Source organism: Alosa alosa, chromosome 14 (genome assembly GCF_017589495.1).
Source record: "Alosa alosa isolate M-15738 ecotype Scorff River chromosome 14, AALO_Geno_1.1, whole genome shotgun sequence".
In the NCBI taxonomy this organism is placed as follows: domain Eukaryota; kingdom Metazoa; phylum Chordata; class Actinopteri; order Clupeiformes; family Clupeidae; genus Alosa; species Alosa alosa.
The window spans coordinates 14617642-14633977 of record NC_063202.1 but is presented as its reverse complement, the minus strand read 5'-3'; the positions used below and the strand labels follow the sequence as shown (position 1 = coordinate 14633977).

At 46.1% G+C, this 16336-nt stretch overlaps 1 protein-coding gene across 1 annotated transcript in view; it reads right to left on the bottom strand.

The window, feature by feature from the left end:
• The window catches only part of glceb (glucuronic acid epimerase b), a 39796-nt gene that overhangs the window by 10478 nt on the left and 12982 nt on the right, over nucleotides 1–16336 (bottom strand). Inside the window, exons 2-3 of the mRNA XM_048263242.1 lie at nucleotides 10022–10155; nucleotides 3482–3990 (exon numbers count right to left, since the gene is read on the bottom strand). Of these exons, the coding sequence (XP_048119199.1) occupies nucleotides 3482–3977 (496 nt within the window). The 5' untranslated portion in view covers nucleotides 3978–3990; nucleotides 10022–10155. The remainder of the gene's footprint in view (nucleotides 1–3481; nucleotides 3991–10021; nucleotides 10156–16336) is intronic.

Here is a 16336-nt window from a genome sequence, read left to right as displayed (position 1 = left end):
TGAGGGCTGGAAAATTCCCTCCAGTCTCCAGCGCACTCTCCAACTTCTGACGGCTCGGCAGAATTAACTTCCTCCCCAACAACACCCTCAGCACCTGAGACTCAGGCAAGCAGAAACTCGGCACGTGCTACCAAACCACAGGTCTCCAAAATGTCGTGTTTAAAAAAAAGAAAAAGAGAGAGAGAGAGAGAAAGAGAGAGAGAGAGAAGAGAGAGAGAGAGAGAGAGAGAGAGAAAAAAACCAGACTGATTCCTTTTTGGGCACTTAAACCGAGGCAATCAGGGTAAATGGAGAACTGTGATCCCCGCTGCAATAAACAATCTTTTACAATGGCAGGCTTGAGCCAGAAGTCTCGGTGTCACTGTGTTTAAAGTGTGACATTAGCTCAAGGTACGCTGAGGACGTGGGGATGACTTCCCTCATGTCAGTGGAGAGTCGAGCGAGACGGCTGCTGTCCACTGCAGTGCCACTGATAAAGCCTGAAAAATACTAACATCATTAAGAGACTTTGCTTCACAGGCCACTGATATGGGAGGAGGAGGCAGATTTCCCAGTTGACCTTGAGGGCTGCACCACACCGTTTGTGGTCCTCCATGACTTCCTTTTCTACAGCACTTTTACATTAAGATGCAGGTAGTACCACCGCTCAATCCTTGGAGGTAAAGAGTGATGAATATGGATCAGGCAATCCGCGACGTGTGCACAAGGCCAATTTCAGTTAACGCGCTGATTGGAGCGACTCCAGCATCAAAGGCCAGACTATTCACATGTGTGCCTGAGAACATCGTTTAAAATTAGCATCCAAATTTACATTAGCATAATTACAGGTAATGACTTCATCATAGATCAGCTCCAATCACCATGACTTGTACTAAATACCCAGTGTCTTTATTCATGACCAAACGTTAAAAGTCTGCTTGGGGTCAAAATGGCATTTTTTGCACACAAAGCTTTCATGTGGTGTGATACACTCATTGTAGCTGTTAGATGACTAATTTGGAGAGTTGACTGAATTCTCTCATTATCTAAAGGCATTCTCTATTAAGAAAACATTGGCTTAGCCTCCAGCCAGTAAACTGACATAAGAGCATATTTTCTTTACCTTTACCCTAATTAATAATTGACTTAATAAATTGATTGATAACTGAGTGTTAACTCACATGTGTCTCTGCATGCTAATACACCGTATACATCTTTGTTTAATTATTAGCATGGGTTTTAAGGTTAGCCTAGTCCAATCACTTCTAAAACACAGGGGATAAGAAACACACAGTGAAAATCTGTCAAATGGAGATGTCATATTAGGCTAATTGGCGCATGAATAACAACTTCTGATGCAACCGAGACATGCAAGGCTGTATAAAAGCTCCCTTTGTACTGAGATCTCATTAAAAGAGGACTGACATGCCTTCATCTATTTTGATCGCTGAGAAAAAGGAAAGACAGTGATTTTTTTTCAGTAAGAGAAAGACAAATCAAGAATCGCAAATATGGCAGAGACAGACAGATTGAGAGCTTGGGTGCATTAGAGGGTGGAGGGGAGGGAGAGGGAGCGGGAGAGAGCGATTTCAACAGGCCCGAATACAAAAGAGGATGGCGATGCGGTGCCCCTGTCCGCACTTGGCAGCATCTCACCGACTTCCAGTAAAAAGGACTGAAGATACGCACTGCCAGAAAAAAAATTATCTTCTCAATACATGGACCTTCAGCTGCTACTCTCCAAAACCCCCCTCGGCTCCCCGAGGGGAGAACAGAGCAGCAGCATTCAAACACGAACAAAAAAATGACGTATGACGGCCAACTGTCAAAACAAGGAGAGACAGAACATCCTTTGTGAAAAGGGTAGTCACTTGGGGAGGTAGAGAAATAACTCCCCATGTCACACACACACACACACACACACACGAACTTGCGCTCATTCATACACATACACACACACACACACACACACAAACACACACGTACACGCACATACCACCTAGCCAAGTGAACACCAGAGAGCTCACAGATTACAGGGCAAAATGAAGTCAGCATCTTACAGACCAACATCTCCATCTCCACCGCCCCGCCCCCCCCTCCACCTTGTGCAAAGGAAGACGCATGTTCATACAAGCACAAAATGCTGTTCCATTAAGTTTGGGGTCACCACAATCAAGCCTTGTAATCTTCACAATCAATCCCATTTTCATTTGCTTAATGTAAGTCAATTGAGGGTGCATTATTCACTGGGGGCAAGGGTGGATTACTTAAGCCTGGTTTCCTGGAATACCCTCCTTGAGACTGCCCAGCTAAATGACTATTAATGGACACCATGCATTTGTATGTTAGATGGATCCCCTACTTTACTACTAGCAAGCGCAAAGTGCTGGGGTGCGGTGGCGTGCTGGGCAGAAAGGTGGAGGCGAAGAGGAGAGCCATCCAACACAGGAATCAAACCGTGTCGGTGAAGAGGAAGACAGAGAGCAATGCGAGGAAGAGCAATGTCAAACGGATCAGTTACCCAGAGAGTGCACACTAGAGTTAGAGTTAAAGGAAAATTCCGGTATTTAGTTCCTTTAATGCTTAGAGAAATGCTGATCATTTTTTAAAAGGACATGACGGCATGCTGGTGTAGCCTCCTCCTGAACTAATCCTCTGAAATCCGTCTTTGAGCATCTTTGGAGAGTGTGCTAACTGCTAGACAATGAGCGGAGGGAGCTTTGGGTCTTAAATCTAAAACCCTCTAAAAACCAAAAGATACAATGGACTGTCTACTGTGAATTTGTATAATGTCAATAGCCAATGTCAGTACAATGTCAATACAATGTCAATATCAGTCTCTGTTGGCAATTTTGTTTTTTATTACCTTGGGACAGCCTTACATTTAGCTGACAGTTTAATCCAAAAGTGATTTACAAGAACTAAAAAACAAGCTACATCAAAAAGGAAACCTTAGGGTAACAATAAACAAACAGCACAAGAGTATTAGAGGTTGAGGGTGCATAAGTTTAAGTACCAGTCAGAGTGCAATCAACGGAGACAGTAGCAGAAGGAGAAGGAAGCAGAACAAAAGAGGGTCCATGGTAAGTGCAGGCACTGCAAATACTGCTTATCTAATCTAACTGTTATTTAGTCTTCTATTAAGATCAAGAGTCTAGTTGGTATTATTTTTAGTATAAAGAGGCTCACCTAGCCCTTTCTTAGTAAGGTCATTGTGACTTTTGAATACTTTTGAAAAAGACCATTAAGTTAAGACGTCTAATCAAGACAAAATTGCTTAACGCACTGGCAGACAAATTTGCTTGTTATAAGTTTAAGTATGTTAAAATTTGTAATAAGTTGTCTTATTTGGAGGGCCATTTTTGCAGTGTGCTAAGAGTGTTGGGTGTGCTAGACATGTTAGATGTTGCCTTTTGTGGTGGTAAACACTGGGGAAAAATACATAATTTTGAAAATTGTCACAACGGCCATTTCTGTAAAAGAAAAGAAGTGTGCTGCCTACCTTCTACTCCACTGATACACTTGACACGGTCCCGAACCTCCACGTTGTAGCCTTCGAAGGACATGAAGACGCCGCTGGGGTGGTAGGGCTCACGCTGGGAGTACACCTTCGAGTAGCTGTGCGAAAACTCGAAGCGGTCGTAGCCATCGTACTGCACCACCTTGCCGTACACCTCGAAGTACTTCTCCATCCAGCTGAAGGGCAGGTACACGTCGCCACCCTCTCGCCGGCCCTTAATAGTGGTCTCGTCATTGATGAGGCAGTCGATCTCTTCGTACTTGACCCCCCCGACCACGGGAGGGGGCTCGGGGGGCTGCGGGGGTTGCTGCAGGAGGCTGCCATCGCCCTTGGGGCTGGGCGCGGGCTGGGGCCTGGGCAGGAACCGCAGCGGCCTCTCGGTGGAGCATTTGTTCCACAGCAGGACGGTGAGGAGCGTGAGCAGGGCGCAGATCACAATCAGCGTCTTGTAGTGGACGCGGGCTGCCAGGCAACGCATCTTCACGGCTCACCTGCAGGGGTGGGAGGTAGGAGATTGGCCCGGGGGGTGGGGTGGGAGGGGGCAAACCAAGGAGCGGAGGTGTTAGATGCTGATGGAATGAAAAGGTAACTATGCAGCCTGTGGTGCATTCAATGCAACAAATCACTTAATCCCCTTTGCTATTAAACTCACACAGCGCTTTTAGCTTTAAAAAATTCATTGTCATTATCGAGTGACATCAAGCACAGTGTGTGCCAGGCAGTCATGTATGGGCAGCAGTTTTTTAAAACAATAACAGTTCGCTTGTACTGCTAACCTGTGTGTTAGTCTGACCCTGACTATTTAAAGCTCACAGTGTGCAGACACAGTGTGTTATTTGCAAAGAGGTGCTAACAAAGGATAGCTGTAAACTTTGGCCTCACACTGAGACCAAGCACCACCAAGAGATTGTTGAACGAAAGCTTAATGAATTGCAATCACGGAAAAAAGTAATTAAATGTTTTGGCAATATTGACACTATTGAAGGCAACTGAAGCACCATAATCGCATTGGGTTACATATAGCTGAAGCAAGTAAACCCCATAACATCGGCAGCTGTCCTTGTGTACTCTAAGGGGAGGCTCACATGCACCCAGTTTGAAAACACCTGGTAATATGGTAAAGCATTAGGTGATGTTAAGTCTGTCTTGGGAGGAAAGCCTGAGTATACTCCTGCTCTGGACATTAATGTTCAGACTGTCTTGGAGAGGGAGGTCTGAGCACAGGTCTGCTCTGGACAGGTCCTATGCAATTAGCCCTTTCAAATGGTGATCTTTAGCCTAGCAGCTCGGCTTTAATTAGCTCGGCAAAAACGCGCGATGAATAATATAGGGTCCTGGGGAAAACGACTTACAACCACTTGTCTAGACAGCCTGGAGGCCGGCAAAAGTGCAGCTAATCATTCAAGCAGCTAACAATGCCAATCAACACTGAGCCAAAGGCTCTTACCGTCATGTTTCTCTGGCATTTCATCTGAGCAGAGAGAAAAATAAAATCAATAGGCATATCTCACTGCCGCCTGGCCAGGCTAATTACCGCTCAGCGCTTAGTGTACAGAAATGGCAATGACAAAGATGCATTTGAGAATACCCCCAGGAAAATCATTAGCTCCAAGTTTGACTCAATATTTCAGTTTAAACAAGCCAAGTTTAAGGTCAGCACAATGGCAGGCCATTAATCTCACCATAGGACCAATCAGTCTCAGAAAGCCACAACTACCATCCAGATTTTAATTCATTCTCTTTAAGGTCTTTCGGAGTGTATTAAAGAACAGATCATTTCATTTAGCGCATATCACGCCAGAACCAAAGCTCTCTGCATCATAATGTAGCAGGCTTATAAGATTCTGCACAAAGAGTATGCCCATTCCATTTACTAACACATTGGCTATTCAAACCAGCAAAACCACAACCTGACATCTCTAGCCATTTCCCCTTTTTTCATCCCTTTCAATATCATAAAATATCACTTCATAAAAGGAATCGGGGGGTATTTGGAGAAATTACGCTGTTGGGGAAAGTGATAAAAGATTTGGAAGATGAGTCTCTTGACAACACTGCGAAGACAGCGGGAGGGGTGGGGGGGGGGGGGAGCAGGGCGACTGCTCACTGTAAGATAAGCAGCCTGTCTCGTTTGGGCGCACTATAAATAATTCTATCTTTTTATGGCTTTTGCAGGCAGCAGGGCGAGGGCAATGACACAATGATGGCGGCAGAGTCAGCCGTAGCAACAGCAAACTGCTCTCAGCCTGATAGGAGCTACAAGCAGGCTAATGGCAGAGCTATGCCTCATCATTGTCATCATCATCATCATCATCCTCGTCCTCATCTGGACGAGGCTGTGGTTCTGCACAGAGATAATTTCCATTCAAATCCACTAATATGCAGGAAATATGGATGAGGCTCTCTGTAATCCACACATCAGACCGTCTACACAAGTGTAACAAATGTAATCCCGCTGGACAAGTTCCGCGGCAAACTTAAAAGGAGACGTGCGCATTAAGTATGCCAAAAAACACATTCCAGCGTGCAGAACAGAACATTAAAGCTTAAAGCTTCTGGTTCAAGGTCACAACAAGCTAAGAGAGGAGTGGCGCATGCCAGCCCACGGGCAAGCAGCTTGGCTCTGTATGGCCGGACCTGATCATGACGGCCGAGGAGCCTGGTCTGGAGAGCGACTTTGAAAATGAGACCATCGATCCCTCCGAGGCGGAAGATGGAGTGCCTCCTCGGTATGCGTTTCCTACTTTTTCAGTCACCACGGCAATCTGGCTCCAGCCACGCCCCCTTCAGCCTCCTCCGCCTGCTGTGATGCACGACCTGCTCGACAGCTCGCCATCAGACGCCCACAGTGGTCGATTGCTATGCTGTGCGTCTCCTACCTGCAGGATCACTTCCAGGTTTTCCCGTTTGAAAAATAACCCTGCGCCCATCCACCCCCCAATCCCTTTCCCCAGGGGGCTCCACTGACCCCCCTCCTCCACCCACGGTACCCTGGGAACACAGCGGCACTTTGTGTAGGGTAAGGGGGCTGGCACTGGGTGGCTGGGCGCTCTGAATGGGCTGCTTTCAGGTTTAATAGTCTCGCGGACTTCACAGCTTCATTCTTGAGGCCTTGCGGCTGTCCGGCCCGTTCAACCCCTCAATGTGCTCACAACACAGACAAAGCCGGGCGAGCGAGGGAGAGTGTCTCCTCTAGTCATGAATGCCAATGGTGCTTGGCATGGGTATGTAGTTACCATACCAGATTGATCTTCCTCTTTAAGATGCCAAACAGTAGGTATAGGAACAAAAAGAAAAAAATCAGCTACACTCCAATTTGGAAATGTCAACATCATGCCATAACGTCAGTGTCGAGTAAAGTTCTAGCAATCACCATGGACAAAAAAACAATGTCGGTTACTGTACTGCAATCACACTGAGAATCCCATTTTTCCCTTTATTGCCTACCAAGAGCACAGACAGACAGAGAAACGATGACAGCATTCGGAGATCTCGAGGCCTCTAAAAAAGACAACATGGAATCCCAGAGATACTTGGATCGTCTCAGAGGCACAATTATTTGCAGCTCCTGCAGTTGTCCCAGGCATCACTCTCAGTGCTCAGCGCGGTGCAGGCGAAGCCTTCTGGCTGGTTGGGGGTAGACGCCCACAGCAGCTGTGGCGCGTTGTTAGCGTGTCAGGAATGACTGGACGCGCTAACGGCTCACTGAAGTTCCCCTCCCTCAACAGTATCAAATTCAAACTTGGGTTTCACGCTCATTTTTAGGCTCGACAGATGGTGTTGTCATGAACCTCGACAGTTCGCCATCTTGTGAAGATACAACACCGGAAAACATGTTGGTGTAACGTTACCATCCTGATACCCAGATACCGTACACACTCAACAGAGCGGCGAAAACCTCCGAAATAGGATAGTTTAGAACCATGCTTATGTGGATAACCAAGAGGATTCGTTCCTCCATGTGCAAACACCAACACTTTGATGAGCCTCTCTGAAGAGCTTGGCTATTCAAGCTCTCCACCTACACTTGTTGAGACAAGGGGACTCGTGTCAGGCTGTGTTCTGCGGCTCGGTGTGTCAACACGCTGCGTGTCTCTGGGTGATTTGATGAGCCTTTTGTGCTTCTCTAATTTTCCGCCATCCAGGGTACAAGGCTTTGTAATTACACCCACCGGTGCTGTAGGCTGCCCTTAAGGATGTGTCACACACAGCACAGGCTCGTTGCTGGAGAGCAGGTGTGGGGCTGATAGGTCTAACTAACCTCCTGACACTGCTCTCCTCTCAGCATGGACTCCGATGGGGCTTGGATCTGTGTGGAAGGCAAAAACAAAACAAAAAAAACCCCGCTGCAGTTTCAGAGACGAAGCCGTGTCTTGTGTCAGTGTTTAGCCGTGATCTCTTCCATACACATGTAGCAAGGATCAAAACTGTTATAAATATGTATGTCTCAACACGAAAGTCAGAGTAATGATCATCCCCCCGTCTGGCCCGTGGCCCCGGCAACAGCTTATCTGCAGTCTCACTGTGGAGGGAGGGAGGGAGCCAGATATTACTTTGATGCTGTGGTGCCAACAAAGGGCTATTACTGGTTTCATCCCTGCACCGCGGAGAGGAGCGACCATCAATAACACAACGATAATGTCTCTTTGAGAGCCTGTGCCATCAAATGCTCATTAAAAAGACTTCAGTAATTATTGAGGGCACTTTTGCATGTGTTCACACAGCAAATAACATCATTCCAGCTCGCGTCTCGGAGCTCGGTTCTTATGAGCGGAGGCGAGCCTACGATCAGACATGAGGGTCCGGCGGGGAACACAATCACAGATGTGGGAGTTGACATCATTTCATAACACTCCGGCTAACGAGTGGTAGGGCGCTTAGAAATGTAAATTACATCAGAGACTTAAGGAGCTAAATGCAGATTACGCCACATTATTTAATTCTGTGTGTGGGTTTTTTCCCAAAATTATGTCCATTGCAGTCCATTTGGGGACCTTATGTCTCACCTTATTATCTCCCAGACGGAGGGAGAGGAACATTTGGATTGGCAAAGAACAGTTGATTTCTTGTGAAACATATCTGGGCTTATCAACAGAGTGGTTCAGGGAAAGGTGGATGATCCTGCGGCACATACAGAGCAGCAGACTGCATTACACAATCTGTGCTGCACACCTGTTCCATCCATACACCATCAAAGCCCAACCCCGCCCCCCCCCCACACCACCACCACACACACAAAGACCTTCAAGCTGCTGGTGTAAGGGAAGGAATATCATTAGTCACTGAGCCACTACCGATCCCAGAAAGATGCAAATGATTAAGATCCCCTTAATGGAGAGTTTCTCTACAGCTTTTTATTTCCTCAGAAAGGCTGTCGTTGTGTGCTTGCATGCTTTTATTTCTCCAGATGGCAGAGCAATGAATCTCAAGGCAAACATTCCAATATCTTACGAGGTATGCAATCTGACGACATCTTATGTGTTTGCAGGTGGTGTTAAAGTAAGAATAACTAGAGCAGGATAATGCTGCGTCAGGGGGAGAGCTTCAATCACCAGTAGCCAATACAAACGAGCAAGACTAACATCTACGGGATTACCCGAGCCAGAGCACGGGTTGCCATATCACCACATGACTGTGCAGGGATGTTCCCTGGCAACAGATACCCTTGGCCCATTTGACAAAAAAAAAACATGCAAAGCTGACAAAAATGTTTAATTGCTGGTCAACAAAGACGTAACTCAAATTAGTGCAGCACCATGAAACACTGTTGATATCTTTTAGAACAGCGAGGGGATTGAGGAAATTGCTTTGAAGTTAATGCCCTCATCCAATTCACTGGCAGCCAAAGGATTAGGCAGGTTATTACCAAAAAGCTTACAATATTAAAAACCTACGGGGAGATTAAACACATTTCTAATCAACTGAAGAAGGGAGAGTTTAAAAATAAACGCTATCCAATGGAGTTATTATGACCCTGGGCCCCCTATTCATCACAAATAGTGTCCGTACAAGCAGACATGCTGAGCTGCGACATCCTGAAAAAAAAAAATGCTCTTGGGAGAGAGAAAAGATACAAACAAACAAACAAACAAACAAACAAACAAACAAACAAACAAACAAACAAACAAACAAACGGGCAAACATGGCTGGGTTATTGCAGCACGGCGCGCCATGGCCTTTAAAGCCTCTAAACATATGATGCGGCCTGATCAGTGACTGGCCTCTGCATGAGATGAGAGACGCCGCGTTTGTCGAAGCCTGTGCAAATTGGAAGGCCACGGGGATTATGCTCCGATCGTGGCCCGTGGCCTAAAATTACACATCCAGCTAATGAACTGACAAAAACAAAAAGGGTTCTGGCAGTGAGAGCCCCTCCTTCCCTTATTCCATCGATGTGAGCGGTTTAAGATGGCTTAGGTTAAGCAGTCGCAGCTACGCTGATTCAATTAAGATTAGAAAGCGCTGGCCTATAATCGATGCCATCCTTCTTTCGCGGCAGAAATAAAGTTGTGTACTACTCACCCTGATCCATTCACCAGAAAACACTCGCGGGGCTACTCATCACGTCCTCTGCAGCCGTCCCTCCCCTCCGTCTGTCCGCCCGGCCGGCGTCGAGACTAGTTCATCAGCACGTCCTCTCTCAACGAGACAACTCACTGTCAGAGTCAGAGAAAAAGGGGAGAGAGAGAACAGGAGAGAACAGGAGAGAGAGAGAGAACAGGAGAGAGAGAGAGAACAGGAGAGAGAGAGAGAGAGAGAACAGGAGAGAGAGAGAGAGAGAGAGAGAGAGAGAGAGAGAGAGAGAGAGAGAGAAAGAGAGAGAGAGAGAGAGAGAGAGAGAGAGAGAGAGAGTTGAGACTAGTGAATGATCATGATATTCTTAGGGGAGTTTTGCACTGAAAAGCACCTATTGTCTGGCCATGATTCATCACCGGGGCTTAGTGAGGAGGAGAGTTCAGCGCTGGAAAACAGGAAGAGGCCATTAAAAAGCAGGTGAATGGGATTGACTCGAGGAAGTGAGAGTATGGAACAGGGAGTGTCCACAGAGGACAGGAGAAGGAGAGAGACAGAGAGGGGGGTTGGGAGAGGAGAAGAGAGAGAGAGAGAGAGAGAGAAAGACAGAGAGGGGAAGAGAGAAATAGAGAAAAGAGAGGGGGGGCACCAGTCCAAATCCCTGATCTAAGAGTGTGGGCCGGGACTGCTTTGGCCAGAACTGCAGAGGGCGTTTCTTCATGAGGCAGACTTATCTGTGTCTGTCATCAACTAAATCCTCCCACTCAACAGAGACGACGAGCAGAAGAGAGAGGAAAAAAAAACAACAAAAAACAGAAGGCACGATCAGAAGATTCGAACACGATCAGAAGATTCGAACACGATCAGAAGATTCGAACACGATCAGAAGATTCGATTTTTAGAGAGTAGCTCTCTGACCATACATCTATATACAGACACTCTGTTGGACTTGTTGAGAGGATAATAACCATGTTTGCCTACAGTACTTATTATTTTATTTATGCATTTAGCTGATGCCTTTATCCAAAGTGATAAAGATAGATATAAATTGCAGGGGGCAGCCTTCCTTGGAGACAACTTGCTAAAAGGCACAATGGTGGTAGCCAGGAATCGAACCAATGTCTGTGTTCCAATTCACATACTTCTGTACTTACAAATTTACCTAATAGGAGTGCACAAGTCAATGCACTTGTGCACTCATATTAGGTGCTGTAAGTACAGAAGTATGCATATTGGAACACAGCCAATGACTTTTTGTGACTCCTGCATGCTAGCGAAGTTCCTTAGCCCCTATGCTACCACCGTTTGTTGACCCTTCAGCATCCATTTGAAGACCAAAAACACCTGGTGGAGCTGCACATTCATTTACCCAGCTAAGCCAGTCATACAATTTCTCTTCCACGCGATCATCATTCAGTACCTGTCCTGTCCCAACAGGAGTGTGCCACCATTAGCTGGGCTACTCACAACAGCAACTGGTCTCCTTTTAGGTGTGGGGCACATCAGTGCCACAGGCATAATACACAATACAGAGCTCTGCCTTCACTCCCTGTGCTCGTGGTGGAGCTAGCTGAAAGTAGTGCCGTGCATTATTTGTATGCCTGACTTTAAAGGTGCCACACTAAACATGTCTGGATGTGTTCTGACATTTAGTAAATCAGGATTGATTGGCCTGCCAAACGCTTATCCACGATCTCCTTCCTTCACCGAGCGGAGACGGGCAACGTTTTTTCAAAACAAAACATAAATGATTGGGCTGACCCATTTTAAACCAGGACGGAGGCATATTGAAACACGAAAACCAATCGACTTACAGGCTTTTAAATGGTCTGTAAACAATGTTGGGAAAACAAATACATATTTGTAATTGCACGCATGATGAATTTACTGCTCGTCCTGCCACCAGGTCATTAACGTGCCATTAATCCATCAAGAGAAATGCACGTGGAGTGACTGGGTCCATCACCTTGCAATAAATCTTTATCATATAACATCGGCCTCACTCTGCAGCAGCGGGCTGTTAAACTAAAGGGGGGCGTTAAATCACAAGGTAAAGAGAGTATCGATCTTTTATAAAATTGGCCTATTGACAAAGCACTTAAATCAGGTATTAGAAAGTTTATAACTTTCTGTCAGATGCTTTGAGAGATGGGCGATCACACAGATGGCTGAGCTATAGCTGAGCCTCAGTCCTTGGAGGAGGTTAGGTCAGATTGGCGGAAAGAGGAGTCGTTCCTAGGTGTTCATGGATGTCCCTGAAGGCATGCTGGTTGGATTGCTCATTGGAAACATTGCTCAGTTCTATCATTCTATCACAAAGTGAATTCTTTTTTTTTTTTTTTTTTTGAGGACAAATATGAAACAGACTGTGGTTATGAAGCTTGAACTTCAAAGTGATTCACTGGGAGACATTAGGGCTCTTCTGAGGCCAGCTCTTTTTCTATTTTTCAGATGACAAAACTACAACAATTTGCCATATTTTAAGGTCACCCATTTTTAGGCAAGTAGTTTTGGTAGAGCGGTTCCGTGCAGATCCCACCTATCTTTAGGCCAGGTGCAGGTCAAAGTATACAAAGGTAAAAAAAAAAGAATGTCTGCACACCAGAGTAGCTCCCAAACTTTAATGAAAACAAACAGCAACATTTCGACCTGACAGGGTCTTCTATATAGTATAGTATATATACTTTTTTGATCCCGTGAGGGAAATTTGGTCTCTGCTTTTAACCCAATCGGTGAATTAGTGAAACACAAAACAGCACACAGTGAACACACAGTGAGGTGAAGCACACACTAATCCCGGCGCAGTGAGCTGCCTGCATCAACAGCGGCGCTCGGGGAGCAGTGAGGGGTTAGGTGCCTTGCTCAAGGGCACTTCAGCCGCAGCCCGGTCGGGGCTAGAACCGGCAACCCTCCGGTTACAAGTCCAGAGTGCTAACCAGTGGGCCACGGCTGCCCACAATTCTTCGATTCTTCAGGCAAATGTTTAAGCAACTAGTTTTGCCATCATCTTCGACTTTAGCATGATTGTATATGGTCATGTGAAGGACAGATAAACACAACTGCCATTCCCACTACCCATACGTGCATTATGTAGCTCTGTGTTCCAGGACAAAGTAACAAAAACTTTAACAGCGTGGCTCAGCATGCTATCAACGATACTGGAAAGGGCACAAGTTGGCACGCTTTGGTCAGGGCCAACTGAGCAGCTGGCGGTCTTTGAAAAGTTTCTGCATTTCTTCTAGGTGGTTAGCTTGCTAATTGCAGACCAAAAGTCCTTGCTTTGACAAAGAGGAAAAATTAAAAAGCCTTGGCTTTGCAGTTCATGCCCAGCGGAATGCTGGTTATTAAAGTGCTAAAGAAAAATTGCTTCAATATCATGGTTATATTCCTCTGCCGTGACAGTCCATGCAATAGTGGAGCAACTCATGGTTCTTTCAACTCCAGCAAAGTGAATGTAACAGGAGCATCGAGTCAGCTTCCACCTAAATGACCCCAGTCTGACTGCTGGGAGATCTGTTACTAAAAACAGCCTCGGCTGGCACGGCTGCTTATCACCACAATGTGAGCGGCTGGGTGAAGAAACCCAGACTATTTAGCAATTTCTACAGGTTGCACTTAGCTAAACCCTTCTTACCTCAAGCAAGGAGGGCAGGGCAACAGACCCAAGCAGCATGACATTAAACAGGATTTTCAATCGGCCCAGCTGTTTCCAGCAGATCATGCGGGGCTTTGCTAAAGCTCATTCCTTCATTGCAGTGGAGGGGTTGAGGTGATGGTGGTGGGGTGCTATGCAGATAGCCTGGAACAGAGGGTGGAGTAGCCTACCGTGTGGACATGGAGATGATCGGCTTAGAGAAACTTATTGAAGAAATACTGAATACAATGTATGCTGCACACACACACACACACACACACACACACACACACACACACACACACACACACACACACCCACACATGAGCACACACATGAGCACGCACACGCACAGAGACGCGAACACACACGCGCTTGAAAACTTTGTTCGAGATCACTTCAAGAAAAATTGCCAGTTCAACCCATATCTCTAAAAATGAACCTACCTACCTTGCCTGCTTGACAGGTAAGAAATAGTTGTCCTACATTCGGCAGTCCCAGAGACCTGTAGCAACCACAGCCAACTCCCTGGAGGGCTACAGCGCAAAGCCAGCAGGGCCCCTAAAACTGAGCTTAACTGGGTAAGAAAAGAACATGGTGGAGACAGCTACTCTCGGGACAAGTTGGAGCAGAGTCTGGGGCTCAGCAGCAGCAGCTCCTCCTCCGCCTCCACCTCACTGTGCTGCGCTGCGCTAACGCGTCCCTCCCTCGGGGCAGTGCTCTCCCTGGAATGTGCATCTGCACACAACTACAGCAAGGCCTTTAAACCCAGCTGAGCCACCAGACACATGGTCACCCTGAGAGTAGGGCGAGAGAGAGAGAGAGGGAGGGGGGGAGAGAAAGGGAGGGAAAGAGAGAGAAAGAAAGAAAGAAAGAAAGAAAGAAAGAAAGAAAGAAAGATGTTGGGAGAGTTGAGAGAAGGAATCTACAGTGGGAGGAATAAGCAGGAGAGAAAGGGGTGGAAAAAAGAAAGAAAGAAAGAAAGAAAGAAAGAAAGAAAGACCAAGAGCAGAGTGAACGAGTGAAAGAAAGCAGAAGAGGTGTAATTAAAGCCAGACCACGCTCCATCGGAGGAGCACTGTGGTAATGATCCTTTCCTTCGCATCCTCCGCCAACATGGCCAAACCCAGCCAGCTCAGTCCAGCTGAGTCCAGAGGAACAGGGCTGAGGGTGTGCGTGCGGCAGACCTCTGGCTTCGGCCACAGATGGAGAGAGCAGTGATCAGAACTAAGGAGGGAGAGAGCAGAGGCCACAGCCAGGGCTGAGAGAAAGCTACAGCAAAGGAGGGAGAAGGACCATGCAGCCCAAACAGCTTTTGTATGGCCTCTTTTCAAGCCTCTCATATAGTCAGGAAAAATGTTGAAAGGGAGAGGCAAGAGAGCCCATCTACCAAGATCCAAGCTGAGCCTTCAGGTGTAGGTGTGTGTGTGTGTGTGTGTGTCTTTCATGCAATAAATAAATCTCCAGTCTAAGAAGGCAAGAGGTAATTGTAAGGAGTCCTAATGTTTCTATACTGATCAAACTCCTGATCGTGTGAACTGTTGATTAATTATCCTATCACATGATGGTATGACCTCATGGTGGGCCCATTGTCACATATTGCTGCTACAACAACTTTTGATTATATCTCTAACCTTTGCCTTTTTCACAAGAGAAACTAACTAGGAAGCGGGAAATGTAATTAATGTGTACATTGTCATGTCTTGATTAATGCACTCTCACTACAACGATGGTCTCAAGTCTCATCAAAGTACTCTCAAATCAAATCTAACTCTCAACCATGTGATCCCAAATCAGCTGACCTCAATCATGTGATCCATATCAATGTAACCAACCACAAACTAGGTAGCCTATTTAAGTGAGGTTCACAGAGCATTCTAGGAGCTATTCTGTAGTCAGAATCGCCCGCACCACTAAGGTGTGTAGTCATCATCCTCTGAGCTGGTATGTTCATTCTCTGATTGCTTCATATGGTTTCCTAAATGTTCCTTTAACCTGTTTTCGTAACTTTCACATTATTCATTTAGATGTACCTTCTATAATGTATTGGATGAATAGCTTGTATCTGACAAATAAATTGTGATGTTCTGACCCGCACAGCCTTACTATTGTACTTGTAGTCCAGAGTAGCAGTTTAGGTAACGTTACTAGCATAATGGACGGTTGGGATTAGTTATCGCTGGCCAGAGAAACTAAATCACCTGGGAGCTGGCATGTTATTATGAAATGACCAAGCATTACACAGCGGTGGGCAGTTTGTCAGCGATGGTCCTAGATTGGTCAAAAAAACCTAGCACAGCCTGACCCCTGTAGCATAGGAATTTGCTTGACTGTCTAACACGCTGATGAGTATAGCAGTCCGGATCAGCATGTAACCTCTGACCACTTCCAGACCAATACGTGTTATGTTTAGGAACCGCCCGGCAGATGGAGGAGACCTATAGTATATATATTCCTAAGCTTGAGTGCGTGTCACAAGAAAACGAGTTAGGCATTCTCATTAACAATATGTATTGTGGGCGTATCAACCCACTAAGGATAACAATGTTACAATGAACCTAAACTTTTCTAATATTGAGTTTTGAGTCAGATTTATTAGGTTTTAACAGGGGTTTATAATCAATTGATATATTTCCAACAGCGCGCGGACAGCTTCACGATTTCCTTCGACCACTCCCAGTTCCCTCATT